The 27636-nt window shown below is 51.0% G+C and overlaps 1 protein-coding gene across 3 annotated transcripts; it reads left to right on the top strand.

Annotated features, from left to right (window-relative positions):
• ATP6V1B1 (ATPase H+ transporting V1 subunit B1) lies at positions 1 to 26956 on the top strand. Of its 3 annotated transcripts, XM_004435566.3 has the most exons (14): positions 3 to 200; positions 7514 to 7569; positions 19200 to 19298; positions 19499 to 19592; positions 20204 to 20281; positions 21218 to 21357; positions 22312 to 22413; positions 23034 to 23131; positions 24174 to 24297; positions 24534 to 24684; positions 24934 to 25016; positions 25850 to 25954; positions 26157 to 26286; positions 26389 to 26956. In XM_004435566.3, the coding sequence occupies exons 1-14, from the start codon at positions 83 to 85 to the stop codon at positions 26550 to 26552; spliced, it is 1542 nt and encodes a 513-aa protein (XP_004435623.1). In that variant the 5' UTR covers positions 3 to 82; the 3' UTR covers positions 26553 to 26956. The 3 variants fall into 3 exon arrangements, with proteins under 3 accessions (XP_087292724.1, XP_087292723.1, XP_004435623.1); XM_087436597.1 differs by lacking the exon at positions 20204 to 20281 and having other exon boundaries at positions 2 to 200; XM_087436598.1 differs by lacking the exons at positions 23034 to 23131; positions 24174 to 24297 and having other exon boundaries at positions 1 to 200.
• Positions 26957 to 27636: the final 680 nt, after the last annotated feature.

Here is a 27636-nt window from a genome sequence, read left to right as displayed (position 1 = left end):
CTTTCTAGTTCCAGCTGAGCCTGAAGTGTTGGACCTGCCGTCAGCAGGCTCAGGCGCTCAGCTCCCAGCCGGACACCTCACCATGGCCACGAAGGTAGACAGTAGGCCCGAGGGGCTCCCCAGCAGTAGCTGTGACCTGGGCGCAGCCCGCGAGCACATGCAGGCGGTCACCCGAAACTACATCACCCGCCCCCGTGTCAGTGAGTACGACCCCCCAGCGAGTGAGGTTGGGGTGGGCTGCTTGGGTCCCCAGGTCCTGCTCGTTAGGCTCAGGGAAGAGGAAGACCCAAGACTTGGGGAGACCCAGGGGGCTCTCAGTCCAGTGGAGTGATGCAATGGGCTACCTGGACAAGGGGCTACCTGGATAAGGGGCCACCTCTAGGTGGAGAGATGGGGGTCCCCAGCCCAGGCTACCCAAGAGGAGAGGGCAGGCGAGTCACTGCAGGAACCTCCCAGTCATCACCCTGACCCTGCACTAAGACCCCAAGTCCAGAGAGAGCTCCCAACTGCCCCCTGAGAGAGTGCGTGTGTGTGTGTGTGTGTGTGTGTGCACACACTCCCTTGTGAATGTGTGTGTTTAGGGTATGTGCATGTGCACCAGAACACTCAGCACCAGGAAATGCATAACCAGTGTTGTTGGAGAACGTGTGTGGCAATGCAGAGTACGTGTGCGTTCTCAGGATGTGTGTCATGTCAATGTGTGTGTGTCCTGTGTGTATAACCAGGGGAAGGCAGGTGCCTCGGTGTGTCTGGGCTCCACCTTCACTTGGGTGAGGATATGTGCGAATACGTATGTGACAGCGCGAGTGTGTGTGATCAGAGTGAGGAAATGTGTGACAGTGTGTGTGCAAGCTTGTGCACGCAGGATGAGGGTAAGCATATGTGTGTATGTGCTTAAGCATGCAGGCTCCCGAGGAGAACATGGGTGAGTGTGTGGTTGGGTGATGTCACATGTCTGTGTGGAGGCAGAGCCAGAGCCTGGCACCCAGGTGTAGGAGTGTGTGTGCCCACAGGGGCTGCAGGGTGCCCTTGCAGGCTTCAGAGGGGCCATCCCCGGGTGTGGCTCAAGTGCCGGTCCGGCAGGGGTGGGCCAAGTCCAGATGTCTGAGACAGAGAACCCAGTAAGTCCCCAGGACCAAAGGGAGCCCCCCCTCCCCCATCTCTCCTTGTCCAAGGTCACCCTCCCTGGCCTGGTGACTTCTCGAATTCTCAGACAGCCCAACTCACTGGAGTAAACCGGCCTGGCCGGCACCGCTAAGCAGAAACAGAGGCTCGGAACAGGGTGTGTGTGGGGAAAAGCTGGCCTAGCCCAGCTAGCCCCGCTCCCTCTGTAGCTCCTTGCAGTCCAGTGGGGGAGGGGAGTGACCTGAGAGGGCAGCTGAGAGCTGGGTCTGCTCTGGGGGCAGACAATTCCCTCCCTCCCGTTCCCTCCCAGCCAGCCCTGTACTTACAGTCAACAAGCCCTGGCACAAAGGACACCCTGGAGGTTTAACCCAGGCTGCAACCCAGGGGTGGCAGTGCCCCGTGTTTGCACGTGTGTTGCTCCATGTGGCCCCCCACCCAGGCAAGTGTGTTCACACCAAGAGCTGACCCAGAGACAAGGGTCAGTGCAGGGGGAGCCCCTCCGGGCTTTGCTCAATGCCTGGGTTAAAGATGTTATTGCAATGATACAGACAGCTGCCTTCGATTTGCTGCCGACCAGCGTCCTCTTAGGGTACACCCAGGGGCCAGTCCCAGCCCAGCCCGGACACTCTCCCAGCCCAGGGGCAGGCTGAGTCCTCGGTGTGCTTCTGCGCCTGCAGCTTTCTCCACTTTCCCGCCTCTCTGCTCAGGGGCCTGAGCCGTCTTCTCCTTGTGGGGCACAGGCAGGTGTGGACCAAGGAGGGCTTGGAGACTCCCAGAGCTACTGCCCTCTGGGGGAGCTACTGCTGAGGCAGGACTCCTGGGTCCCTCTCTGCCCTCCCCCCACCCCCAGCCTGGCCTCCTACCTGGGGACTCCAGGCACTTCTGGCAGGAGAACTTCATAAAGAGACAGAAAGAGCCTGGGGGAGAGTTGGGGGGACCAGAGAGCCAGGGGTCTCGCTCAGCCATGGATGGGTGTGAGTCCAGAAGAAGGCTTCCTGGAGAAGGAGGTGAACTAAACAGGCCTGAGGCAATAAAAATGATTTCACTGCAGTGGCTGAGGGAAGGAATGGGCCAGAAAGGAGGGGGTGGGGTGGAATCAGGATGGGGAGTGAACCCCCGCAATATCCACCCTGGGAAAGAAGGGACCCCTGTGCCTCCCTCCGAGCTAGAGTTGTTCCCCAGGGAGAGGAGGTGGCTGGAGATTTATCTGGTCATGTGGGGCAGAAGATGCCAGGGTCAGGGGTGGGGGGTGCCAAGCATGAGCCAAGGTTAGGACGGACAGGCTGGTAGCCTGGCTCGAGGGTTGGAGAGCAGTTAGCTAGCCCAGGGGCTTGAGTGCCTCGGTTTCCTCAACCAAAAAACAAGGAAGGTTACACTGCGGGAGTTCCACCCAGCAGGGTCTTGGGCTGATTCTAAGATTCCAGCCCCGCCCTCCCTCCCTAATCCCTCCAGCGGGACTGGGGAGGAGGTGTGGGACCTGCTGCCCTGGGCTTGCCCCCACCCTGGCCTCAGGCACGCATGGGCGCGCCTGGCTCAGCCCTCTCCCAGGACGCTGCAGGTGTGGCTGGGCTGGCCCTAATTAGTGGGCTGCTCGGAGCCCCGCTGAGCCTTTGACAGGGAAGGCGGTGGGGAGATGGGGGCAGGGAGGGGCTCCACCCGCCTGCTGCCCAAAGTGCAGCCCAAAGTGTCAGCAAGGACAATGGGGGGCAGGGAGCAGAGCAGCTGGAGGGAGTGTCTGCAAAGTCTCAGGAAGTCCTACTGAGGGAGCGCCCCTCAGAGGTCTTCCGGTCCAGTCCCCTGCCTCCAGCACCACCCCCCACCCTCTACCTCTCCAGGGTCGAGGTGTGTGTCCTAGGGCTGGGGTAGTGGCCATCAACCTTGAGTGCCCCAGGATACTGTCCTGATTTGTGGATACCCTAGGAGAAACCAGCCGACTTTCTGGGCCTCAGTTTGCCATTCCATGCAATGGGCACAATCAGAGTTGGGAGTGGGCACAGAAGGCCTGGCTTCCAGGCAACGACACCTTTCTTGCTCAGCCACCACCTTGGCTGTGTCCAAACCAGAGAGCGTCTAGGAAAAGATAAGCTCTAGTCTGACAGGAGAGACACAGAGCCCTAGTCTGAGGGGAGAGACACCATCTGCCTCGTTAAGGCAGAGAGAAGCTGGAGGGCAGGATGCCCTCTCGGGTGGCAGCCGGTAGCGCTGTGGGACTTCAGAAGGGAGAGGACCCTGTGGGCTGCAGGAGTCAGTCGGGGGCAAGTCCTTGAAGGTGTGAATAGCCCGATGCGGAACCTAAATGGCCACATACACGGATTATCCGCAGTGAAGTGTCCAGACCATGGAGCGGTGTATTCATCCAGCATCTATTTTTGAAGCCCCCCTAGAGCCAGGCACCCTGCTTGCTGGAAGCCTGGGAAGGTGGCTTACAGACAAGCCTGGTGCGATGAGGTGGGGGACTTGGAGACCACACGCTGGTCCCCAGTGTGGCCTGGGCTCGGGCCAGGCATCGAATTGAGAAGCTGGTAGCCCGGAGGACCTGGCTCTGCTGCAGGCAAGCACTTTGCCCCCGGCCCCTCAGCTCCCCCAAGACCAGCCCCTCCTCCTTGGGGACTGGGGATGGGCAGCAGATCTGCTCCCCTCTTTGTGCCTGCCACCACCATCACTCCCCGAGTCTTCAGGCGCCCCACCCCCCACGGTAGAGTTGTTGGCTGCCAGGGTTAATGGGGCTTTCACGTGGCAGAAGCTGTGAAATGGGGGGAGCCGGCTGTGACCGAAGGGAGGAAGTTGAAAGACTTGTCTCCAGAGGCAGAATTGGAAACCATTCCCTGGGGCTTTCTGGACCTCGGGGCCCCCTCCCCTCTCACACCCACCGCCCTATGAGGCCCACCCACCCTGCGTCTTTCTTCCGCCATCTCAGCCCTTTTGGCTGGTCTGGTATTTTCTCTCCAGGTCCAGCAAGATACCAGCTCTTCTCGGGGCTTTCTAAAATGTGGCGCCCTCCGCCCCGTACTCATTCCTGTGTTCTCAGGATCCATCTCCTCCTACCCACTTCCCCACCCTCCCTCTGCCGGGCTCACATGCTCTGCTCCGCTCCACATGGTTCTAGCAATCCAGAGAATTTGACCAAAATGCCACGTCTGCAGGAGGGGAAGTGTGTGGCTGCTTGGCGATTTTTCTTCTTGGTGGGGAGGGTGATGCCCAGCCTCTGCCCTACCTTCCCTCCTTGGGGTCTTCTTATGCCCACCACCCCCCTTAGCCCTGAGCATCCTCTCTCTCATCCTTGCGCCCTCTGTCTTCAGAGGAGTGGCAGGAGCCAGGGGAGCAAGCCCTGAGGCTGGGAGAAAGGAAACTCACTTGGTTTGGGGCTGGGAAAGTGCCAGGGGCACCATCGGTCCTGATGTAGGACAGAGGGGAACGAGCTGGTGGGACCAGGTGACGCCTTCCATAATTCATCCAACAAATATTTCCTGAGTGTTGACCAAGGAAAAGTCACTACAATTTAAACAGCAAATATTTATTTGGGCAATTAGAATTGCAATTCGGGAGGCACAGATTCAAGTAGAAACCCAAAACGTGTCCCAATTACAGGAGAGGGGCTCAGCGTTTTTATGGGAAAAGGGGAGGAAGAGGCGAGTTGTATTAAAGAAGAGTCCATTGGTGCTAGATGAGGTGAGGCTAGGTTTGTACTTCATAGACTGGCTTGAGATTCCATCATTAGGCAAGCCTTGTCCTTCCTTGATTGGTTAGTGATCCGGTCATCAGCAAAGTCCAGTTTCATCAGTCCATACAAACAGGATATGTTTGTCTTTACTGACTTCTTGGAATGTCGGCGGTTTGGTCCAGTTTGGAAGATAAAGAAAACAAGTTGTGCGAGAAAATTCCTCTGGAATGGCTGCTCTGGCTCTATTTTAACATGACTCCACTCATGTCATCTTTCACACTACCATGTGCCCGGCACCATTCTAAGAGGTGGGATTCAGCAACGAACACCACAGACACCCCTGCCCTCATGTCTCTTGGAGCTGTTATGTCCTCCTGCGCCCCGGAAGCGAGCCTGTGCACACCAGCTGCCCTGCCCTTCTTTCTGTTCCCCGAAGGCACCAAGTTCTTTCTGACCTTTGGGCTTCCTCACCTCTGCCAGATATGCCCTTTGCCCAGCTCTCTGGGGGCTGGCTGGATGACCCACTTGATCTCCAAGAGGCAGCTCAAATGGCCCTTCCTGCAAGTTGCTTCCTTCCACTGCACCCAGTCTGGTCCTCCAGCCCATTCTCTCTCACCCACCCCGTTCTTTCCCTTCATTGCACCTACTGCAGTTTGTAATTAAATTATTTTCTCTTTATCCTCTTTTGAACTGTAGGCTCCATGTTTTATTTGCCACCTTTACTTGCCTAGCCCAGTACCTAGAAGCCATCTGATAGATATGCTTAAAGAAAGGAAGGGGTGGGAGGGAAGGGAAGCAGATCATCCAGGGGAAGGAGAGTGAGATGTCAAGAGCCAGGTCCCAGCGCTGAGGCCCTCCAACATCCAAGGGGCCTCAAAATAGGCTGAGGAGCAGCCAGAGAGGTGGGGGGCACCAAGGGGCAGGGCCTCCCAGGGGCTGAGGGAGAGAGTGTGTCCGCTCTGGTCCCTTTGGATCTAGCAATCTGTAGGCCAGAGGTGACCTAGAGAGAAGTCAGATTGGACAGGGTGAGGAAGGGGTGGAAGGTGGGGAAGGGAAGACAGCAATGGAGCCGTGCTTTCGAGAAGCTAGGTTGTGAAGGGGAGGAGAGAAATTGGCCTTGGACGGGGGCTGAGGGAGTAGTTTTAAAGAATGGGGATACTAGACCTTCTTTGAGAGGCAGGCCACAGAGAAGGGAAGGCACCAGCCCTTCACCCCAGGGAGCAGTCATCTCCAGGGCTGGAAGGTGGGACACCTCCTCCATGGGAACCCATGAGGAAGGAGAAAGAAGAGGAGGGCGGCTCAGGTGCACGGGGGTCTGTAGTTTGAAGGCAGGAAGGTGAGGGAGTTCCCCTGCTCTGGCCCAAGAAGAAGCTATCTTCTCACGCCCTCCTCCTGTGCCTGAGTTTTCCTACAGGACTTAAGCTTGGAAGAACCTTGCAAATATCCACTCAGGGATTACCTTACCCAGTAGGTCTTCCTACTTCCCACAAAAATAAGGAGTATTCCCCCTCGACTGGGGAGGGTGCGAGCTTGGGGCATTTGGTTTCCCTCCGTGTGGAGTGGCTTGGGGCCAGGCTTGCCTAGAAGCAGGAGCGTAAGTGCCTGGAAGCCCATGTGGTCTGAAGGGAAGCACAAGGTAGGGTCCCAGCCCCTGCCCTGCCCAGGTGTGCAGTGTGACCCTCAGCCAGGCTTTTCACCCTTCTGGGCCCTGTTCTCCTCGCCTGTTGAAGGAAGGTTGGACCACTCTCCCCTCTGAGGTCTTTCTAGCCTGTGATGACCCAGCAACTTTACAGACACCCCTGCCCACCTTGCCTTGCCAAGTTCCTTCATCTCAGTTGTCACATTAGCAGTTCACCAGGACCCAGGGCTGTGGGCGAGGGACAGTCCCTCGGTCCCTCAACTAGCCCCTAGTGGAACCAAAATAGGCTTCCTGTCTGCCAGTCCGTGGCGTCTTCTACTGGGGTCCCCAACACTGGAGTTAGGAAGTATTTCTTGATGTCTAACTCAATCACTTCCTGTAAGTGGAGCTCATTTCCCCATGTGCGGGTCTTTCCAGCCACTAGGACTGTGGGACATTCTGCTTCTTCCTCCTTCCTTGTTGATCTCCCCTCCCCCACGGGTACCCAGTGAACCCAGGGAGTGCGGGAGTCTCCCCAGCAGGGCCTGCAGAGCCAAGCGCAGTGGGAGCAGGCACCAAGGCTGGTTTTCCTCACCAATGCCTGCACCCCTCATACACACACACAGCCCCTCCGCACACACAGTGCTCAATCAGTGTGGCGTGAGAGAAGTGTGGTCCTGGGGAGGAGCAGGGGAGGGCAGTTCTCAGCCATGGCCGGGGGCCAGAAACTTTTGGAAAACGTTGTGGGTCAGAGAGGAAGGAGTGGGTAAGGTGGGGCTGAGGCAGGAGGGGAAGCTGCCTCAGGGATGAGACAGGCCTCTGCGTGGCTGGGGGAGGGGAGGACTCTCAGGGGCCTCTGCCCTTGCCCTGGCCCTCCCCCAGCCTCCTGCAGGTGTCCGAGGCAGCGGGGGCCCTGCGGGCAGGGGCATGACCCTTACAGCAATGGTGGCTGGCCCTGTCACAGCTAATGACCCTGATGGCCTAGGCTGGGAGGAGGTGGGGGTGGTGCATAGAGGGGAAAGGCGGAGGATGCCTCTGTGTGTGTGTGTTTGTGTGTGTGTGTGTGTGTCTGGGTGTGAGACCCTCACCCACCCCTGCCCCTCCCCCAGCCTACAGGACTGTGTGCAGCGTCAACGGGCCCCTGGTGGTGCTAGACCAAGTCAAGGTAAGACTTCCGCCTCTTTCCGGCACTAAGGCCAAATCCCAGGGCTCCCCAACCCCTGTGTAGAATTTCTTCTAAATTGTACTGCTCCTGGATGGCCCCCGGGCCTGCCCTGTTCTTTCTGATCCCCTGTCACCCACCCCTACATTCTCCCCTGCAAGCTATCTCCCCAGCCCCCTGAGGTTTCCCCTTCCTGCCTTTTCAGTGGGAGCCCCACTCTGGGCTTTGGGAAACCTGCTTCTACCACCCGTGTACTGGGGGACTTGGGCTATTGTGTCTCTTCTTCAGCAGTAGGACGCCCGCGTCTGATTCCTCACGGGCGAGACTCTCCCACCTGCCACTCTCGTGGCTCCTCTTTCAAAATGAAGCAGAGGAGGCGGCACATCACTGCCAGCCACCTTTCTCCAGAGCTCGATGGTTTTCAAAGGCCTTTGGACTATCTCGGCCTGGGAGCCAGCATGGGTGGGCAGTGCAGGGGCCCTCACAGATAGAAATGGTGTGAGGGCGACTTCATGCCCCCAGGGAACTGGGGGAACATGGCAGACACTGGCAGTATTTTGAGTCCTGGGGTTCAGGATTCTCGAGGCACAAAGAGCCCTGCAAAGGTACGAGATCACCCTGCGGTCCCCCCCTCCCAGTTCCACCCCTCAGGCTCCCACTCCACCCCACCCTGGGGGGTATACACCCCCAAACTTGAAATCTGGGTGCCACCCTTGACTTCTCCCTTCTGGACCCCAGTCTGCCAGTGCCATGCGCTGTCAGCAATCTCCCACCCCACCACTTCTTTATTATGGCCATGGCCTCTGGCCACCAGCCCGGTGCCTCCCATCCTCCACTCTGCAGCCAGGCAGCCCTGACCCCTTCACTCCCCTGCTTCAAAGTCACTTCAGTGCCTCCCCAGTGCCTTCACCTTACAGGGCTTACGTTCCATCAGGGTTCCTGTGCGCCTTTTCACTCTAGTCTCTCATCACGCTTCCTTCCCCACCTAGAAACCCACACTGTCTCTGTGTGGAGCTGCCATTTGACGTCTCCTGGCCTCTGCACATACTTGACCCTCTGCCTCCTCAACCAGTTTCGCCATCCCCTCCCTGTGACTCATCCCCAGGGCTAGCTGAGAGGTCACCTTCTCCTGGAAGCCTCTCCCAGCCCCCTGGGCAGTCAGCCTGTCCCTACTTTTGGCTTTGTGTACCGTTTATTGGCAGTATCTGAGGCCTCTGGCTACTCCCTGGCCACATGTCTCCTCCCTGTCTCCTTCTCCCTACACCCTGGGCCCTCCTATTGGTTCATGGATGGTGTTTTATTAATCCTGAGCTCCCAGAGCCCCACACTGCACTTTTACTGAACCCAGACCATTGTAGGTGCTCAGTTTGTTTAAAGGAAGGTTGAATAAATGAATGAGACAAATGAAGGAACGTGTTAGCTTGACTAAATATGGACCTGTCAAAACTTGAGCCAACTATAGTAAAGAAATCAAACTCACTCGTTTCTGGAAAACAAATTCCATGTTCATCTGGACATTACTATTTGGTCCACTAGTGTCAGGGATGCCCTGGAAGGAAGTGTGATGGAGCGGTTATGCGTGTGTGCACTGGGTCCAGACAGTCTTGTCTTGTCTAAACTCTTCTTGAGTTTTTTTTTTTTTTTTTTTTTTTAAAGATTTTATTTATTTATTTTTCCCCCAAAGCCCCAGTACATAGTTGTCTGTCATAGCTGCACATCCTTCTAGTTGCTGTATGTGGGACGCGGCCTCAGCATGGCTGGAGGAGTGGTGCCTCGGTGCGCACCCGGGATCCGAACCCGGGCCGCCGGCAGCGGAGCGCACGCACTTAACCGCTAAGCCACGGGGCCGGCCCTCTTCTTGAGTTTTAATCCCAGCTTATCCCACCCCTTCCACTAGCTACCTGTCAATTCTAGATCAGCAGACCAGCACCACCTCGGAGCTTGTTAGAAATACAGATTCTTGGGCTCTACCCCAGACTGACAGAATCAGAATCTCCTGGGGTGGGGCCCAGAAATCTGTTTTTACGAGCCCTCCGGTGATCTGATGCTCCCTGAAGTTTGAGAGCCATCTATCTAGGACTGTAAATCCCAGTCTCCATCTATTAAATGATAATAGGGTTGTTATGAGAATCAAATCAGATAAATGTATTATTACTATTTCCCCTTGAGAACAGCTAGCAATAGCTCTGCCTGGAATGTAGAAATGCTAATATGCCTGATGCAACAGTTGGTGTCATCTCCTGCCCCCTCGCCCATCTTCACCACGCTCCCTACCATGCCTGTCAGTCTATGGAGGACCCAGTGCAGTGTGGAGAGTCAGTACCTATGTTGACATCCATTTTCTCAACTGTAAAGTGGGGTGGACTTAGGGAACTGGAGATAGATCCCCAGCCCTAAGTTCTGTGAATGTTGGGCACATCTGTGACCTTGCAGAACAGAATAACTGGGTGATGGAGACACCCAGAGACCCTTGCAGAAGGAAGGAGAGGAATCAGTAGTTTATAGTCTCATAAGTTCAGGAGACAGAGAAGGCACCTCTGTGAACTCCCTTCCACTGTCCCATACCCCTTTCCTTGTTCTAGAGTTGCTCTGGCAAAACGCCACAATTTTGTCTCCACAGCGCCACCTTCTGCCCCCAATGAATTACACAGGCAATTAGGCTTCCTGCTTCCGTCCTTCTCAAGTGGAAAAGTATCTGGGGAAAGAATTTTGTGTAGATCAGAGGTTCTTAGCTGAGGGAATAAGGCCCTTGAAATTGTATGCAAACCTTTGAAGGTATGTATTCCTGTGTCTGTGCATTTTTCTGGGGGTAGATTCCACAGTTTTATCTGATTTTCTATGGTCTGTGACCCAGAAAAGGCTACCATCCTAATTTGTAGAGTATAAAACTGACTCCTCTGGATTGTTAAACATCCATACCACCAGCCCTGATCTCACAAATCACACTCACACACAATCACACACACACCCACACACTCACATACAGTCACACAAGGTTGTACAAGCATTAAAGAAGAGTCTGGATATCTGACATCCACCTGCCTGGAATATTCTAGAGAGATTTCACCAGAGCAGTGGTTCTCAAACTTGAGCATGTATCAGAATCCCCTGGAGGGATCCTTCGGGCCCCCACTCAAAGTTCTGATTCAACAGATCAGATGCCCAAGAATTTGCATTTCTAACAAGTTTCTGGGTGACGCTGCTGCTGCTGGGCTGGGCACCACACCTTGAAAACTGCTGCTCTAGAGGATCTTCCAACTCCTATATTCTGTGATTCAGATCAGTCCTTATTTGAGCCTTGGAGTAAGCACTTACCCAGTCCACCAGACTTAGTTCCAAATGTCTGTGGCTGCTCCCAAACTCTCAGAGGAAAAAGTTTTCTAAAGAGTGTACATCAGGGGGCCGGCCTGGTGGCGTAGTGGTTAAGTCCATGTGCTCCACTTTGGCGGACCGGGGTTTGGATCCCTGGCAGGGACCTACACACTGCTCATCAAGCCATGCTGTGGCAGCATCCCACATACAAACTAGAGGAAGACGGGTACAGATGTTAGCTCAGAGACAATCTTTCTCACCAAAAAAAAAGAGTGTACATCAGGTCTGAAGACAGTTTCCAAAGAGGAGTTCCCAGACTGCCCTGGGCATTGTGGGAAGGAGAGGCCTTGGGGGCCAGCACGCCCTGGGACAAGTCCCGCCAGGCTTGCTAAGAACTCCCCAGGCCTCCGAGTGTGTGCAGCAGCTCCCCTGGGCCTGACCCCTTACTGGACTCAGCTGAATCTGCAGCAGAGGAGACAGGTTGCACAGAGCCATTCCCACTCCCTGCAGTCCTCTTAGTAACCAACAGTGAGAGTGGGTAGAATCAGGCTTGCTCAGTATGTGACTGGGAAACAGGGCTCCTTTGGACCAAAGCTCCTTGTTGCACACGGGCATTCTCCTCCGCATGCATTGCTCTAGCTGGCTATGACCACCCCTCGCCACAAACAAATACCCAACGCGCGCACACATACAGCCCGGTGTTCTCTTCCTAAAGGATTCCAGACTACACTCTCCAGGCCTGGGAGTGATGGTTCTGACAGTTCTTCCTTGTGTCTGACTGTAATCTCTCTGCTATTTAAAGTTCATTTTCTCTGATTTCATCTTTCAGGGACACACACCTCTCCACTCTCCTTTCCTCCTACCCTCCCTCACCCACATAAAATGATTACTTTTTATCCCCCTGCTGCCTGGTTTTTATTGGGCCCATTGCCTGAGTTCTTTTAGGCCCACACTGGCCTATGCTCTGTCCAGAAATTTTCCTCCTGAGGTTAGCAACCCACCATCACCTCCACAGACAATGAGGCCAGTGGCCATTTCAGACAGAGACACAGGCCCACAAAGAGCAGAAAAGGGAAAGAAGCCAGGACTTGTATTTAACTTGTTTCTCAGGACCTCGCAGTCCTTGCTCTTGGGCTCCCTCTTGTGGTTGAGAAGCCAAAGACAGCTGGGCATTAGCGCTGCAACAACCTCAGAGCGTTCCTCTTGGGGAGAGCCTCTCATCCCCAGGGCCCTCACTCCACAGGGCCAAAGAGGTAGTCTGGGGGGGAACTAGGTCGCCTTCCTGGCATGCTCTTCACAGGACGAGGAGGGGCCCAAGCCAGAGCTTCCCTCAGTGACTGTCAGAGCTGCAAACCCTCCTGTCTCAGGTTCAACCCCAGAAGGGGTGCCCCCAGGGGAGTGGCCCCCACACTGGTCACACCCCGTTGGGAAATTGAGCCATCCATCCCTCCTCCCTGGCCATTAAGGCCACTAGTTTGTGGGGAGCAGGGGATGTAATAATAGTAATGATGGTGATAACCACTTGCACTGTACTTGAACATGTCCCAAATTTCTAAAAAAAAACCACCCCACAAAACATGCTCCTCATAACTAGTGAACCAAAGAAAAGACACATCATGGGGGCCAGCCTGGTGGCCTAGTGCTTAAGGTTGCGCCTTCCGCCTCAGCAGTCCCGGGCGGGAACCTACACTGCTCATCAAGCCATGCTGAAGCCGCGTCCCACATAGAGCAACTAGAAGGATGTACAACTATGACATACAACTATCTACTGGGGCTTTGGGGACATAAAAGGAAGATTGGCAACAGATGTTAGCTCAGGGCCAATCTTCCTTAAAAAAAAAAAAAGATAGTGAATGCCTGAAAGGCAGATTTCATATACTAAAAAAAGAAAAGACACATAAAGTTAACTATCTGCCTCTAACCTATTGAGATAACCAACGTCAAGATCCTGCTGTATATGGGCAAATATACCCATGTTAGAGGTTAGTCTCGTAAAACATCTCAAGGATTCCCTCCATGTCAGTACATGCACATTTTACTCATTCTTTTTGATAGCAACCTAGCAGGCTATAGTATGGATGCACTGTGATTTATTCCATAGTTCCATTATTGATAGACATGCAGTGTGGTTCCAGGTTTTGTTGCTACAAATAGTACAGCAATATATATATCTTTTATACGGATGCCTTTATTGCTATAGGATAGATGCCCGGAAATGGAATCACTGGTTCAAAATGCATATTTATTTTCAAATAGATATTGACGATGTGGGGCAAGATTGCTTGCCTAGAAATGTGGCTGTCATTCACATTCCTACCAATCATGTATGAAGGCAGCCACTTCCCGACATCCCGGCTGGCCCCGAGTATGCTCTCTCTTGTGATCTGGCCTATCTGATAGACGAAAATTAGTACTGTCTGCTTTGATTTGCATGCACCTGATGACTCGGGGAGCTGAATATCTTTTTATCTGTTTAGATTTCCCTTCCTCCTCTGTGAAATCTTCCTACACATCAAGCTGTACAGAGTGAGTGGTGGGAACTCTTTGTCTATTGTTGGCATTTATTTATGGTGCCTTTGCCATTCAGAAATTCCAAATGTTTATATAACCAAATATATCTATTTTTTCGTTTATGGCTTCCAGATTTCTTTTCTTGCTTAAAGACATCTCTTTTATCTGGTTTTTAACTGGAGTATTCCATAAGAAAGAAAAGAAGAAAATCTCTTTTAGTATTTTGTTTGTTTGTTTCAGCTTCACATTTAATTTTTTTAATATGCCTGGAATGTATTTGTGTTTATGATGTGGGTATCTTCTAAGTAGATACCCAATTATGTTAGCACCATTTGTTCAATAAATTCTGTTTTTCCCTGTGAACTAATATACCACATTTGTGCTATCATAGTCCCATAAAATCTGGGATATTTCTGGACTCTAGTCTGTCCCACTTATCCATTTGTCCGTCTCACACCAGCACCTACCACGTGCCTTCAGTAGCTTTGGAGCACGTTTTAATTTCTGATAAGGCAAGTTCTCCATCTCTGATCTTTTCCGTAATTGTTCTTGGATATTCTCAGACATTTATATGAATTTTAAGATCATTCTATTAATTCCAGAAAAAATAATAATCCACTGAGAATGCATTTGATCTATACACTTTTGAAAAGGATTTATATTTTTATGATAGTAAGTCATTCTGTCTTGGAAAACAATATTGTTCTCCATTGGCTCAAGGCTTGTTTTATGTCCTTTGATATGATTTTATTATGTTCTTGTACCTTTCTTGTTAAATTTTATTTCCAGATATTTTATGTGTTTTGGCCCTATTGGGGATGGAATATTTTTCTCCATTTCCTCTTCTAACTGATTGTCATTGGAATAGAAAAAAAGAGATTGATTTTTATGTCTTTATCTTGTATACAGCCAAATCCTCTTATTAATCCTGTTTTGTTTGCTGTTTTAGCTAGAGCTTCTTGGGTTTTTCTAGATATACCACATCATCTGTAAATAAAGAGAATTATATCTCTTCTTCCATCAGCATACTTTAATTTTACTTTTTAATTTGAAACAATTTCAAATTTATAAAAAGTTGCAGAAATAAAAATAGTACAAGGAACATCCACATACCCAACTGTTAACATTTTATCCCATTTGTTTTATCATTTGCTCTGAGGGTATATATATGTGCATAATTCTTTTCTAGATCTTTTGAGGGTAAGTTATCCCCAAATACTCCAGTGTGTATTTCCAAAGAATGAGGATATTCTCTTATATACCCACAGTAGTTATCAATTTTAGAAATTTACACTGATACTTTTATCTAATCTACCATCTACACCCCGATTTGTCAGCTGGCCTAATAAACTCCTTTGTAGCATCTTTTCCCCCTCCAATATAGGATCCAGCCTAGGGTCAGGTAATGCATTTAATCACCATGGCTGTTCAGCCTCCTATAATCTGGAACTTTCCCACAGCCTTTCTTTGACATTTTTGGAGAATACAGTCTCCTCCTCTCACCACTTTTTTAAAAATATAGAACATTCTCCACTTATGTTTATTGGTATACTTTTTAATATATTTTTTTTGTCTTGTATAAACTAAAATTTCCAAAACAATATTAAGTAACAATGGTGATACAGACATCTCTCTGTGTTACTGATTTTACTAGAAATGAAAATGAGTTGAGCATTTCACCTTGTAGAAGGAGGTGGATATTGGTTTTGGTACGTAGTCTAGCGTTCAAGGAGTTGCTTTCTGTTCCTGTTTGACAGAATTGTAATAGAAACAGCTTTGCCGAATCGTATCAAAAAACTTTTTGGTTTCTATTTACATAACCCTCTGGGGTTTTTCTTTTAGTTTATGTTGACAAACTCATTATTATTATGACACACGTTGTCAAATGTTAACAAATTCTCAAATGTTGATGGATGCAGGCTTCCATTCTTGGAATAAATCCTATTTGGTCATACTTGTTCATTTATTTAATATACTGCTTGATTTGACTAGCTAATAGTTTATTTATAATTTCTGCATTTATATTTGTAAGAGAAATCGGTCTATAGTTTTTCGGGGGGTACTATCTGTCTTGGATTTGGGGGGGAGTTTTCCATTGTATGGTTTTGTTTCCTTCTAATCTTTATCTTCTGTCCATCTTATGACTTCGGCTGTTCCTCCAGCACAAGGCTGGATAGAATGATGACAGCAAGCCTTGTTGTTTTGCTCCTAACTTTAAAGGGAATCTTTCATGCATTATACCATTGACTAGGATATTTTCTGTAGGTTTTTTGAGGATACTTTGAGTAAAGGAATTTCCCTTTTAGTCTCTGTTTTCAAAGAGTAGTTTTGTTCTTTGTTTTTTGTTTTTAATCATGGACAGTTTTTTTTTAATTTTCTAAAATTTTTTGACTTGATCACAGGTTTTTTTTATCCTTTAATCCACTAATAAGACAAATTACATTAATAGATTTTCTAAGATTAGACTAACCTTGAATTCCCAGAATAATCCCAACTTGGTATTTTTTATTTTTGTGTGTGTATGTGTGTGTGTTTATCATCGTTTTTTGTTTTTTAATTTTTTTTCTTTTATTATTCGGTTTGTAACTTGGTCTTTTTTATACATTGCTAGATTTGGTTTGCCAATGTTTTGTTTAGGATTTTTGCATCTCTGTTCGTGAGTGAGACTGCCTATAATTTTCCCATAATTATCTTGTCTTGGTATCAAGGTTATGCTTGCCTCAAAAGATGAATTAAAGACCATCTCTTTTCTTCCAGTCTTTTGAAGAGCTTAAATAAATTTCAAAATTATTTGTTCCTTGATTGTTAGAACTTATTGGTAAAACTATCAGGGACTGGTGTTTTTTTGTGGAAAGATTTTAAAATATTTATTCAATATTTTAAGGATTATAGGACTAGTGTGGTTTTCTATTTAGTTTTTAATTGGTTTTCATTTGGGTGGTATTCTACTAGGATTTTATTCATTTCCTCTAAGTTCTGAAATATCTTGCATAAAGTTGTTCATAATTCCTTTCTATTATCTTTTTAATATTATTAGTATAGCCAGTTTTGACTTTTTCATTCCAACAGTTATTTATTCATGCCTTTTCTCTCTTCTTAATCAGTGTTGTCCGAGATTTGTCGTTTTATTAGGCTCTTCAAAGATCCAATTTGGCTTTGTTGATCTTTTCTATTATATATATTTTTTCTGTGTTAATGATTTCTGCTCTTACATTACTTCTTCAACTTTCTAGGAGTTATAATGCTGTTCTTTTCCTAACTTCTAAGTTGCATACTTAAAGCTTCCTCAACCTTTTTTCTCTTCTAATATAAGCATTTAAAGCTTTAAAGGCATCATATACATGTTGATATATAATTTTTCATTTTTCTTTAGTGTTAAATGTTTTCTAATTCTGATTATGAATTCTTCTGTATTTAGAATGCTTTTAAGTTTCCAAATGTATGAGGTTTTTCTATTTTTTTGTTATTGACTTCTAACTTACTTTGACTATGATCAGAAAACGTGGTACCACTTGATGTGTTCTACAGATCACGGCATGAAGTGATGCTGTTCATTCTTTTCTGTAATCTGTCGTTCCAGTTTTGATTTCCTCTAAGGTCCAAGGAGTAATTTAGAGAAGTACTTTAATTTCCCCGAATATTAGGAACTTTGGTGGGGGCAGGGGTGTTTATCATTTATTTTTATTGGATTAAGATTATGATTTACTCCATGGGAAGCAAGATGAGGGAGCCTGGATGAAGCTATGCATTCTCTCCAGTTCCTTAACTGGGAAGAGGTGCAGGTACAGGACTTAGCTCTCTTGGTGCTGAGGACCAGTGTCAGTGGGGAGGGTCTGCTTCCCTGGCCCAGCTTGTGGCCTCCTCTAGACGAGGGTAAAGACTGGGAACCTGGTTCCTGGAGCATGCACAGAGGCAGAGCTTGGGGAGTCCCTTGGGGCCAGCCTCCACTGCCCACTGCTGCCAGTGGTCCTGGAGGGAAAGCCTGATGATCATTTTTTTAAATTGAGTTCTAATTCACATACCATAAACTTCACTCTTTTAAAGTGTACAGTTCCGTAGTTTTTAATGTATACATAGAATTGTGCAACCATCACCACTATTTATTTTTTTTGTGAGGAAGATCAGCCCTGAGCTAACATCCATGCCAATCCTCCTTTTTTTTTTCTTTTCTTTTTTTTTTGCTGAGGAAGACTGGCCCTGAGCTAACATCCGTGCCCATCTTCCTCCACTTTATACGGGACGCCGCCACAGCATGGCCTGACAAGAGGTGCATTGGTGCGCGCCCGGGATCCGAACCCAGGCCGCCAGCAGCGGAGCGCGTGCACTTAACCGCTAAGCCACGGGGCCGGCCCCCATCACCACTATGTAATTCCAGAACGTTTCATCACCTCAGAAAGAAAACCCTGTACCTGTTAGTTGTCAACCCCAGTCTTTCCCCCCTCCAACCCCCAGCAACTATTAATCTACTTTGTGTCCCAATAGCTTTGCCTATTCTGGACATTTCATGTCAATGGAATCATACAATACGTGGTCTTTTGTGATTAACTTCTTTCATTTAGCATAATGTTGTCAAGGTTCACCTATGTTATAGCATGCATCAGTTCTTTGCTTTTTATTTTCAAATAATACACCACTGGATGGAGATATCACATTTTCTTTACCCATTCATCAGTTGATGGGCATTTGGTTTGTTTCCACTTTTTGGCTATTATGAATAATGCTGCTAGAACATTCATGTACAAGTTTTTACGTGGACATATGTTTTGGATATACACCTAGGATATATATCCTCTTGGATATACACCTAGGAGTGGAACTGCTGGGTCATATGGCAACTCTCTGGTTAACCTTTTGAGGAACTGCCAGACTGTTTTCCAAAGTGGCTGCATTATTTTGCATTCCCATTAGCAGTGTATGAGGGTTCCAATGTCTCCACATCCTCAACAACACTTATTATGTTTTTTATTACAGCCATATTAGTGAGCGTGAAGTGGTATCTCACTGTGGTTTTGATTTGCATTTCCCTAAGGACTAATGATGTTGAGCATTATATATGCTTATTGGCACATTTATGTATCTTCTTTAGAGAAATATCTATTCAGATACTTTGCCCGTTTTTCACTTGGGTTATTTGTCTTTTTATTGTCGAGTTGTAAGAGTTCTTTACATATTCCAGATATTAGCCTGATTCTTTTTACTCTTGAAGCCTGTGAGGAAGACATGTGAATCACTCCCAGTCCCATGTCTAGGGAGAGACTGTCCCTGGTACATGGGGACATCTGCGAGCCAAGGAAAGCACTTTCCCCTTGTGTTCACCATTTGCCCCCAGGGGCAGACACAACTGTGCCATCCAGGAGAACTAAACAGCCATAATAGCTACTACATTTTATTGAGCTGTTACAAGGTACCAGGCACCAGCTAATGACTTTACATATATTATCTCATTTCCTCCCCACAGCAGCCCTGTGAAGTAGGTATTATTATTATTATCCCCATTTTAAAGATGAGGAAAGTAAGACTCCGAAACATTAAGTAACTTCCACAAGGTCACCCAGCTTCTAACCATCAGAGCTTCAATTCTAACCCTGGTCTTGCAGCTCTAAAGTCAGTGCTCCTACCCATCCAGGTATACTGCCTCCCAAACAGAATGCAAGCTTCCCACTTCCCATACCCTCAAGTTCATTTCCAAGAGTGTCTGAGCACAAGAGAGGAGATGGAAGCTTGAGATTGGATCAAGGAGGGTTGGGGAGGAGACACGGACTTCACCTCTGGTCTCACTGGCGCTCTGGGCTACTCTCTCCTCCCACTAGTTTGCCCAGTATGCCGAGATTGTCAATTTCACCCTGCCCAACGGGACTCAGAGGAGCGGGCAAGTGCTCGAGGTGGCTGGGACCAAGGCAATTGTGCAGGTAAGTCAATGAGATGTTGGCTAGTTGAATAAATGAATGAACCCACAAAGTTCCCACACTATCTTATAAGCTCCAAAGGCAGGAAAATGTCCTACTTTTCTGAGAGCACCTTACCCAGAGCTGGGGACAAATGGGAAAATGGGAGGCCTCCTTCTCCCCAGCAAGCCCCTTATTAGAGTAACTAACCTCTTGTCCCATAGGTGTTTGAAGGGACCTCTGGGATCGATGCCCAGAAGACCACCTGCGAATTCACAGGGGACATCCTACGGACTCCAGTGTCGGAGGACATGCTGGGTGAGGGTGGGGTGGGGCGAGGTGGGGGTGCTCCTCTGTCCTGTCAGCTCAGCTTTCTTGACCAAGTGCTTAGCACACTGCACTGTCCTTGCCTCTTTCCATGTCTGCCTCCTCTGTGAGCTCTTTGAGGTGAGGGCTTGTGTCTTATCTCTTCGACCCCAACCCCAGCTCAGGGCCTGACATACAGCAGGCATTCAATAAATGAGGAAGTCAGGTTCAATAAACTAGAGGCACACAGGTGCCATCTATTTGGGGTCAGGCTGAAATGGACTGCACGTCCCCTAATTTTCTCCCAAGATCTGCCATTCCTGGCCCTCTCCTCTTTCCAGCCCTAACTGCCCTCCCCCCGCCCCCCCCACCCTGCCCATTCAAGTCATGGTCCTGGGCCAAGGCCTTTCCTTTAAAGGTTTTCAGGAGAGATGGGAAGACCCCCCAAGGAGACAGTCACTGTAGCCAGCTCTCTGGGGGTAACCGAGGGCTGAGGGGGAGGGGGACACAGGGCAATCAAGATGTGGGGGCGGTGGGAGCTGGTAGTGGCATGGAGGGTGAGCAGCAGTGAGAGACACAGGGCTGGCCCCCAGCATCCTCCAACACCCCTCACTCACCCCTAGGTCGGGTTTTCAACGGCTCCGGCAAGCCCATTGACAAGGGGCCAGTGGTCATGGCGGAGGATTTCCTGGATATCAATGGTGAGTGACCATTGGTCACTTGGTCCCAGGCTCTGGATGGCTTTTGGGACCCAGCCTCTAAGCACCTTCCCCACTCCCAGTCATCACCTCTGTCACCTTGCCCTTGGAAGTTCTACCCCAGACATAGGCCAGGGGCGACTGCCCAGGCCTCGCCCCCAGGGCTGGTCAACTAACAGGCAGATCAGATGTGATATGAGAGCAGCAAAGGTCCCTCTGCCCCCAAATCTGCCACAGAGACTGAAACACTGCCATTAACACAGCATGTCCAGTTCCTGTAAAATGCCATCATCGTCATGCGGGGTTCCACGCAGGCCCCAAGATCATCTCTCTCCTGCCTTCCAGTTCCCTGCCTCCCCCTGAGAGCTGGCTGGGGTGGCTTACAGAGGCAGACACAGCCTCTCCCAGTTGGGAGGCCGTGCTGGGTCCTCCAACCCTATCATGTCAGTTTACTGAGGAAGCGATGGAGGCCCATGGAGGTCCGTGGCTGGCCCAAGGCCACATGCCAATCAGAGGCAGAGCACAGAACACACATCTGCTCAGACAGGAGGTCTCTGGGTCACCCTCAGGTCCTCTGAACAACACACAGCACCTGTAGATCTTGAAGAGGCCCTGACTCGGCCATGGGGGCCAGCCTGACCTCCACCCTGCTGCCGCTTCCAATGTACCAGGGCAGCACTGTCCAAGAGAGAGCTGGACGCGTGGCCATTTAAATACAAATTAATTCAAATGGAATAAAATTTCATTTTAAAACCACATATCATAGGCTCAATAGCCACATGAGACTAGGGCTGCTGTATTGGGCAGCGGAGTTAGAGCACATTTCCATCATCACAGAAAGTTCTGTTACGTACTCCTGTTCTGGAGTCTGGCGCAGGATTGGGGGAGCGAGGAAGGACCTGAACCCTTGAGCACAGGTCCATGATCGCCCTCTCCCAGGCCAGCCCATCAACCCCCACGACCGCATCTATCCTGAGGAGATGATTCAGACAGGCATCTCTCCCATTGACGTCATGAACAGCATTGCCCGTGGTCAGAAGATCCCCATCTTCTCAGCGGCTGGGCTCCCACACAATGAGGTGAGGCCTGCAGGGGCCTGCAGGCACGGGCAGGGGGAAGGAACAGAGCTGAGGCCAGGGCTGGTGCACCAGTGAGGAGCGGCCAGCCCAGCTGGGGCGACCAGTATCCAGACTGGCAGTTGTCCTCTGGCAGCTCAGGGACTGAGGGCTATATAAGACCTCCTCACTGTCCCCAGGCAGGTCTTCCTTCCAAGTGAGCGGGGCATTCCCTGGCTCACAAGAGAGCCCGTCGGTAGCCCCAGTATTGAGAGTCCCGTTCAGCGGGGCTGACAGCTCTACCCACTGCTCCTTGTAATGATCTTTCTTCTCTGCACCAAGTGAACCCTCTTATGCCAGCCCCACGGCCATCTGAAGCCTCCCTGTGCAGGTTCCCTACCCCACTCCTGCCACCAAGAGTGAACAGCCTGTTCTCATAGCAGCTGGTGTGACAAGGACTCTAGATGCTCCTCCCCTGACCAGCCCCACAATGACCACTCCTGGATGTGCCCCAGGGCACCCTCAAGACAATGATTAGAGGGCATAAGCATCCCCGCCCTCCCCCTACACACACACACCTGGATCTGTGTGGCTGGTAACTCCTCACACTGCACGCCTGGGGCAGTTTTGCGCCCAGATAACCCCTAGCAGGTGGGGGAGGCGCAGGGGGTCTGAAGGGCCAAACTGCCCCAAACCCATACTGAGGCAGTTGCTCTTTGGAACTATTATTCTGCCCTGCTCCTCCTGACAGGCACCCTCAGCCCTTTAGTAGCCACAGAATAGGGTGCCCCACCCCCCTCGAAAGGCTGTAGGATCTGGGGCAGCCCTTTCACCTCTCTGGCTTTGGATTCCTCCCACCAAAGGCCCTGGCAGGAGGATGGACTGGAAAGTGCTCCGTCCATCCTCCTCAGTGGTGCTCAGTGGGGTGGGCTCTGGGCTCTGGTGCTGACATCCTTCTCCCAACCCACTCCACCCCAGATTGCTGCCCAGATCTGCCGCCAGGCTGGGCTGGTGAAGAAGTCCAAGGCTGTGCTGGACTATCACGACGACAACTTTGCCATCGTCTTTGCAGCCATGGGGGTAAGAGGGGCTGGGCAGATTGGCACATTCTGGAAGTTGTGGGTGGGCAGCCTTGTCTCCTTTGGCCCCTGGCACGGCCTGATCTGATGGGGGAGGCACAACTCTTCTCCTTGAGAAGCGTCCCAGTCCCAGCCTGTCTGGTGGGAGAGGTGAGAGCATGACTAGAGGGAGTGTGGCGGGCTCAGTGACCAGGGCCGCTTGTCCCTCAAGCATCCCAAAGGCCATGGCACCTACCAGATGAGCCCAACATGGCCTGGAGGAGGGGGAAGCCAGGGAATTTGGGGAGACAAGACAGCTTCGGGAGGGGGATACCAGGGGGCCCTCAGAGGGCCTGAGGGGAACGGGGAGTTTAGCAGGGAAGCAGCTGGCCAAGGGATAGGCAGGGATGGCACTGAGCGGAGTTCAACCTGGAGTCTGAACCTTTCTTTGAAGGGTCTGATGAGACCCCCCCCCCAGGACTGGGCAGCAACCCTAGCCCCTGTCTTCTCAAGCCCCAGCATGCTCCCAGTGACTGGGAGCCAGTCAGTGGACAGGCTTTACTGAGAAGAGATGGGAGGGACCCAGGCCCCTGCCCTCAGGCCACTGGGCCCCGCCTCCAGCCCTCCCTGCTGTGTGTCCAGGTGAACATGGAGACAGCCAGGTTCTTCAAGTCTGACTTCGAGCAGAATGGGACCATGGGGAACGTCTGCCTCTTCCTGAACTTGGCCAATGACCCCACGTGAGCCCTCCCCTGATGCCCATACTGCCCGCAGGCAGCAGGCCCTGTCTGCTTCCAAGATTCAGAGTACCATGGCTCATGGGCATCCCAGAACTATGGCTATGGGCCAGAGCTGGGAGAACAACCCCTTGTTGTGCAGATGGGGAAACTGAGGCTGGGTAAGGGGCATGGATAGCCCACGGAGAGACATAGGGAGCCGGACCACCACCCTACCTGTCGCCTGCAGCCCCTCTGCTCTTCCTACAACCTGCATCCAGCCACTGTCCCAAGTCAGGGCTCCTCATCCTTGAGCCCCTTCCACAAAGTCACCACTAAAGATATTTCCCTAAACCATTTGTTTAGAAAAACTGCTATTTTAAAAGTTTAGAAAAAGTGAGTTTAAATCTGGGGGTCAGGTGGATGAAAAAAATTCTAATAAACTATCCTGGGTACTGAGGGTACTCAAAAACTAAGTAACAGAGCTCTGGGCGCCCCGATGAATCACCAAAGGAAAGACCCACAGGCACAGAGGCCCAGGACCGAATGCCCAGAGCCAGAGGAATGGCCTTGGGAATGCGTCAAGTGGACAAGGGCTGCCAGGCCGACAAGTGCATGGATGGTGCAGACTTATGTGCTCAGGAGCAGTGAGAGAAACAGTGAGGAAAGAATCCTGAGGATGCAGAGTGAGAGTCTCCAGGGACCCAAGTGCAGGGTGCCCTGGGGAAGAGGGAGCTAGAGCAGACCCCACCTGGCTCTGATACGCCAGAGTCCTTCACCTCAAGCCACAGGACGGGCCACCGTCACCCTCATCAGACACTGCTAGCCCTGTCTCTCTCATTCTCACCCAACTCCCCGCCTGCTCCAGCCTCTGCCCCTTTCCTACCTTGAACATTAGGAGGAGGGAGTGTCAGACATGGCTGAGTGCCCACTCCCAGGAACCATCGCCCTGACCTGGGGGTCTATCCACTCCTCTGCTGCTATGCACAGTACCAGCTTCCCAGTGCACTTTCCACTTAGCACAGCCTGGGCCTCCAGGCTCTCTAAACACTGGCCCTACCTCCAGGATCGAGCGGATCATCACTCCGCGCCTGGCGCTGACCACCGCAGAATTCCTCGCTTACCAGTGTGAGAAGCACGTGCTGGTCATACTGACTGACATGAGCTCCTACGCAGAGGCCTTGCGGGAGGTGAGGCGGTTGGCAAGGGGTGTGGGGTTCAGCCCTGCCTCTCCCCAGCCCCTGCACCCCAGAGCTCGCCCATCCAGGCCCGCCCCCACTCCCGTGAGCTCCAGGGAGCAGCAGCAGCCTAGCCATTCCTCTTCTGCCCCCCACCCACTTCTCACACAGTCGCTGAATCTCCCCTCACCCTTCTCTGTATCACCCGTTCAACCCCTGTCTTACCCCAATGCGCACGGATATTGCAGGTGTCGGCTGCTAGAGAGGAGGTGCCTGGGCGCCGAGGCTTCCCTGGATACATGTACACAGACCTGGCCACCATCTACGAGCGGGCAGGCCGCGTGGAAGGCCGGGGCGGATCCATCACTCAGATCCCCATCCTCACCATGCCCAATGACGGTGAGCTTCCTCACTACCCACTACCTCCACAGCCCCCTACCTCCCCCCTCCTGTCCACCTGGACTCTCAAATGGCCCATGCTTCTTTGCATAGATGTGCAGTAGCTCTGTTCCTCCACCAGTTTGGATGCTCTCCCTTTCTTGCCCCCCACACCCCTATCACTCCCATGAGGCAAATAGAACCCAGATGGCCCCAAGTGGGTAGAGACATGGGCCCCATCTACACTGAGGCCAGTGCATTTCCTTGTAGATATCACCCACCCGATCCCAGACCTGACGGGCTTCATCACAGAGGGACAGATCTACGTGGACAGACAGCTTCATAACAGACAGGTACTGTCCCCTCCCTACCCACATCCTGCTCTGTCTACCACCCCAAAGACACCGACTAACAGATGTCCCACCATCCCCTGTGCTTCGTCTCTCTGTGAATTAGGAGGGGCCAGGCAAGGCTAACCCCAAACAGGAGATAACCCACCAGGAAGACTGTGTGGTTCACAGACAGAAGACAGGTCCGGGTAGAATCCGGCCTACCTGGCTGTGGGACCTGGAGAAAATAATTTCATCTCTCTGATCCTAGGTTTCTTCTTCTATAAAATGGGAATAATAATACTTATCACACAGTTGCATTGTGGAGGATAAAATAAGTTGGCATATACAAAGCATCTAGCAGATAGTATATACTAAATAAAAAACACTTCTCTTCCCTTTCCAGTAATTTGTTTTGATGAACAGGAAACAATGGGTAACTGACACAAGTAGATGGTGAATAATGTGTCTGTCCCATGTGAGGTTAAAGGCACCCTATGACTTTTTCCTCTTTGCGTGGCAGCTTCTTTCGTTACAGCTGTTAGCTATTAAGCTTCAACCTGGTTTTTGTCCAAATAATCAACAGTTTTGAAATAGCGAGCCTTTCACTAACTAAGGTCATGTCATCTCCCCGGCCACTCTCCTGTCTAGAAGCACACCTGTAGACACCTGCATACCCAAGACCTAGAATTTGTGGGAGATGAAGGAGGGCGGGGAGTGACCAGCGACCTCGCTGTGGGACAAATGAGGACCAGTCTCCTGTGAACCACAGGGGGAGGGGAGAGAAGTGTGGTAGGAAGGGAAGGCAAGTTCGCACCCTCCCTCTGCCACTCCCTTCTTCTGCTCCCCCCTCCTAGATCTACCCCCCCATCAACGTGCTCCCTTCCCTGTCACGGCTAATGAAGTCCGCCATCGGGGAGGGTATGACGAGAAAGGACCACGGAGATGTCTCCAACCAACTGGTAAGAAGGAGAGAGTCCAGGGGCTGGCGGGTAAGCTAGCTTCGGAAGCTGGAGGTTTGAGCCCCCTCTGAACCACGAGCTTTTCTCCTGGCAAAATCTCTCCCCAAAAAGTGGGCCACGCACAGCCAATTTGGGGGCCATCAGACTCCTGTGATAAGCCTGTGGTGACACCCCTCCCGCCCCCCCGCCTCTCTTCACCCAGTATGCCTGCTACGCCATTGGGAAGGACGTGCAGGCCATGAAGGCAGTGGTGGGGGAGGAGGCGCTCACTTCAGAGGACTTGCTCTACCTGGAATTCCTGCAGAAATTCGAGAAGAACTTCATCAACCAGGGTGAGGCGCGTTGGGGGCGTTTAGGCAGTAACCCCCTTACCCCGCCACACACACACATACACACACAAACGCGCGCGCCCTACACTCCCGCTCTGTCCCTAGGCCCCTACGAGAACCGCTCCGTGTTCGAGTCGCTGGACCTGGGATGGAAGCTGTTGCGCATCTTCCCCAAAGAGATGCTGAAGCGCATCCCGCAGAGCGTGATCGATGAGTTCTACTCCCGCGAGGGGGCGCCGCAGGACCTCATGTCCGACACCGCCCTCTAGGCCGCCCGCAGCCTCGCCCTGGGAGCACGGTCCTGGGACCCCTGCCCTCCGCGTCCACGTCTACGCACACCTCCCCATCAGCCATGGTCCCACACACCTGAACCAACCTCTTCCGCCCCCACCTGCAGCCCCCCCGCCGGCTAGGGGGTGGCTCCCACGCTCCATTCCCCTCCTTGGGTTCCCGGCACTGGGAAAGAACAAAAGGTTGCTCAGCCTGTATTCTGTTTTGCTCTGACAGGAGCATTTGTATTTTTACTTTAAAAGCCCCCCAAATAAGAAGTAACTGAGATGAAGAATTTATCTTATGTGAAAACAAGATTAGCAAAACATTGATGATTGTTAAAGCTGGGAGTGATGGGTCCATGAGGTTCATTAAACTATTCTCTCCACTTTAAAAAAACGAAGCCACATTAGTGTCTTAACTGACAATAGAATTCCTCTTAGGGAGATATTTATCTTTGTTAAGAAATATCTTGATAAATTTCTTAGGTGGAACATGAGTTCAGGGGCCGTAAAAAGGACAATCAAGGCCACTAAAGATGTGTCTGATTCTAAACAGCTCTGCCTGAGAGATGCTGGAGAGGAATTTGGTTTGCTCCAGACAGGAAGGGAGGGCAGTTGCTGGGGAGATGGCCTGAGGGACTTGAGTGGGGGATGCAGAAGGCTGAGGAAAGCCCCCCCCCCACCCAACTGATAAATGGGTGAAGAGTATCCTAAAACCCAGGATACCTGATGTTCCTTTGAAAGCTGCCTGCTCTTCTGTAATGTCATCCTCTCTGCCTCCTCTGCCCCATCTACAATGAAGTCATAAATGCTTCCTAAGTGGCAGGGCAGGGTGGGAGGATAGAACTTCAGTCAAGGGCTGAGTTCCATTTCTGGGTCAATGTGTTGTGGAACCAGGCCAGAATTCTTGGATCAAGAGCTGACACCACATGAGGCCCTGAGAATAAAATTCCCATCCCCAAGCCAATTTGCAGTCATTTGGAGGAAAGCTTTTTGGTGTCGACAGGGCATAGTGTTGTTTTTATTTAATAACAGCTTTATTGCAATATAATTGACATACCATACAATTTACCTGTTTATA

The sequence above is a fragment of the Ceratotherium simum genome, chromosome 11 (genome assembly GCF_057802395.1).
Source record: "Ceratotherium simum simum isolate JZ-2026a chromosome 11, ASM5780239v1, whole genome shotgun sequence".
In the NCBI taxonomy this organism is placed as follows: domain Eukaryota; kingdom Metazoa; phylum Chordata; class Mammalia; order Perissodactyla; family Rhinocerotidae; genus Ceratotherium; species Ceratotherium simum.
Note: the sequence above shows the minus strand (reverse complement) of the source record. Positions and strands in the feature narration are given on the sequence as shown.

Bases quoted from the DNA above. Each gene is read 5' to 3' on its own strand.
- ATP6V1B1 (XM_004435566.3), top strand. From the start codon at position 83: ATGGCCACGAAGGTAGACAGTAGGCCCGAGGGGCTCCCCAGCAGTAGC. The intron at 201-7,513 runs GTGAGTACGACC...CCCCTCCCCCAG, and splicing joins CATCACCCGCCCCCGTGTCA to CCTACAGGACTGTGTGCAGC. The intron at 19,299-19,498 runs GTAAGTCAATGA...CTTGTCCCATAG, and splicing joins GGACCAAGGCAATTGTGCAG to GTGTTTGAAGGGACCTCTGG.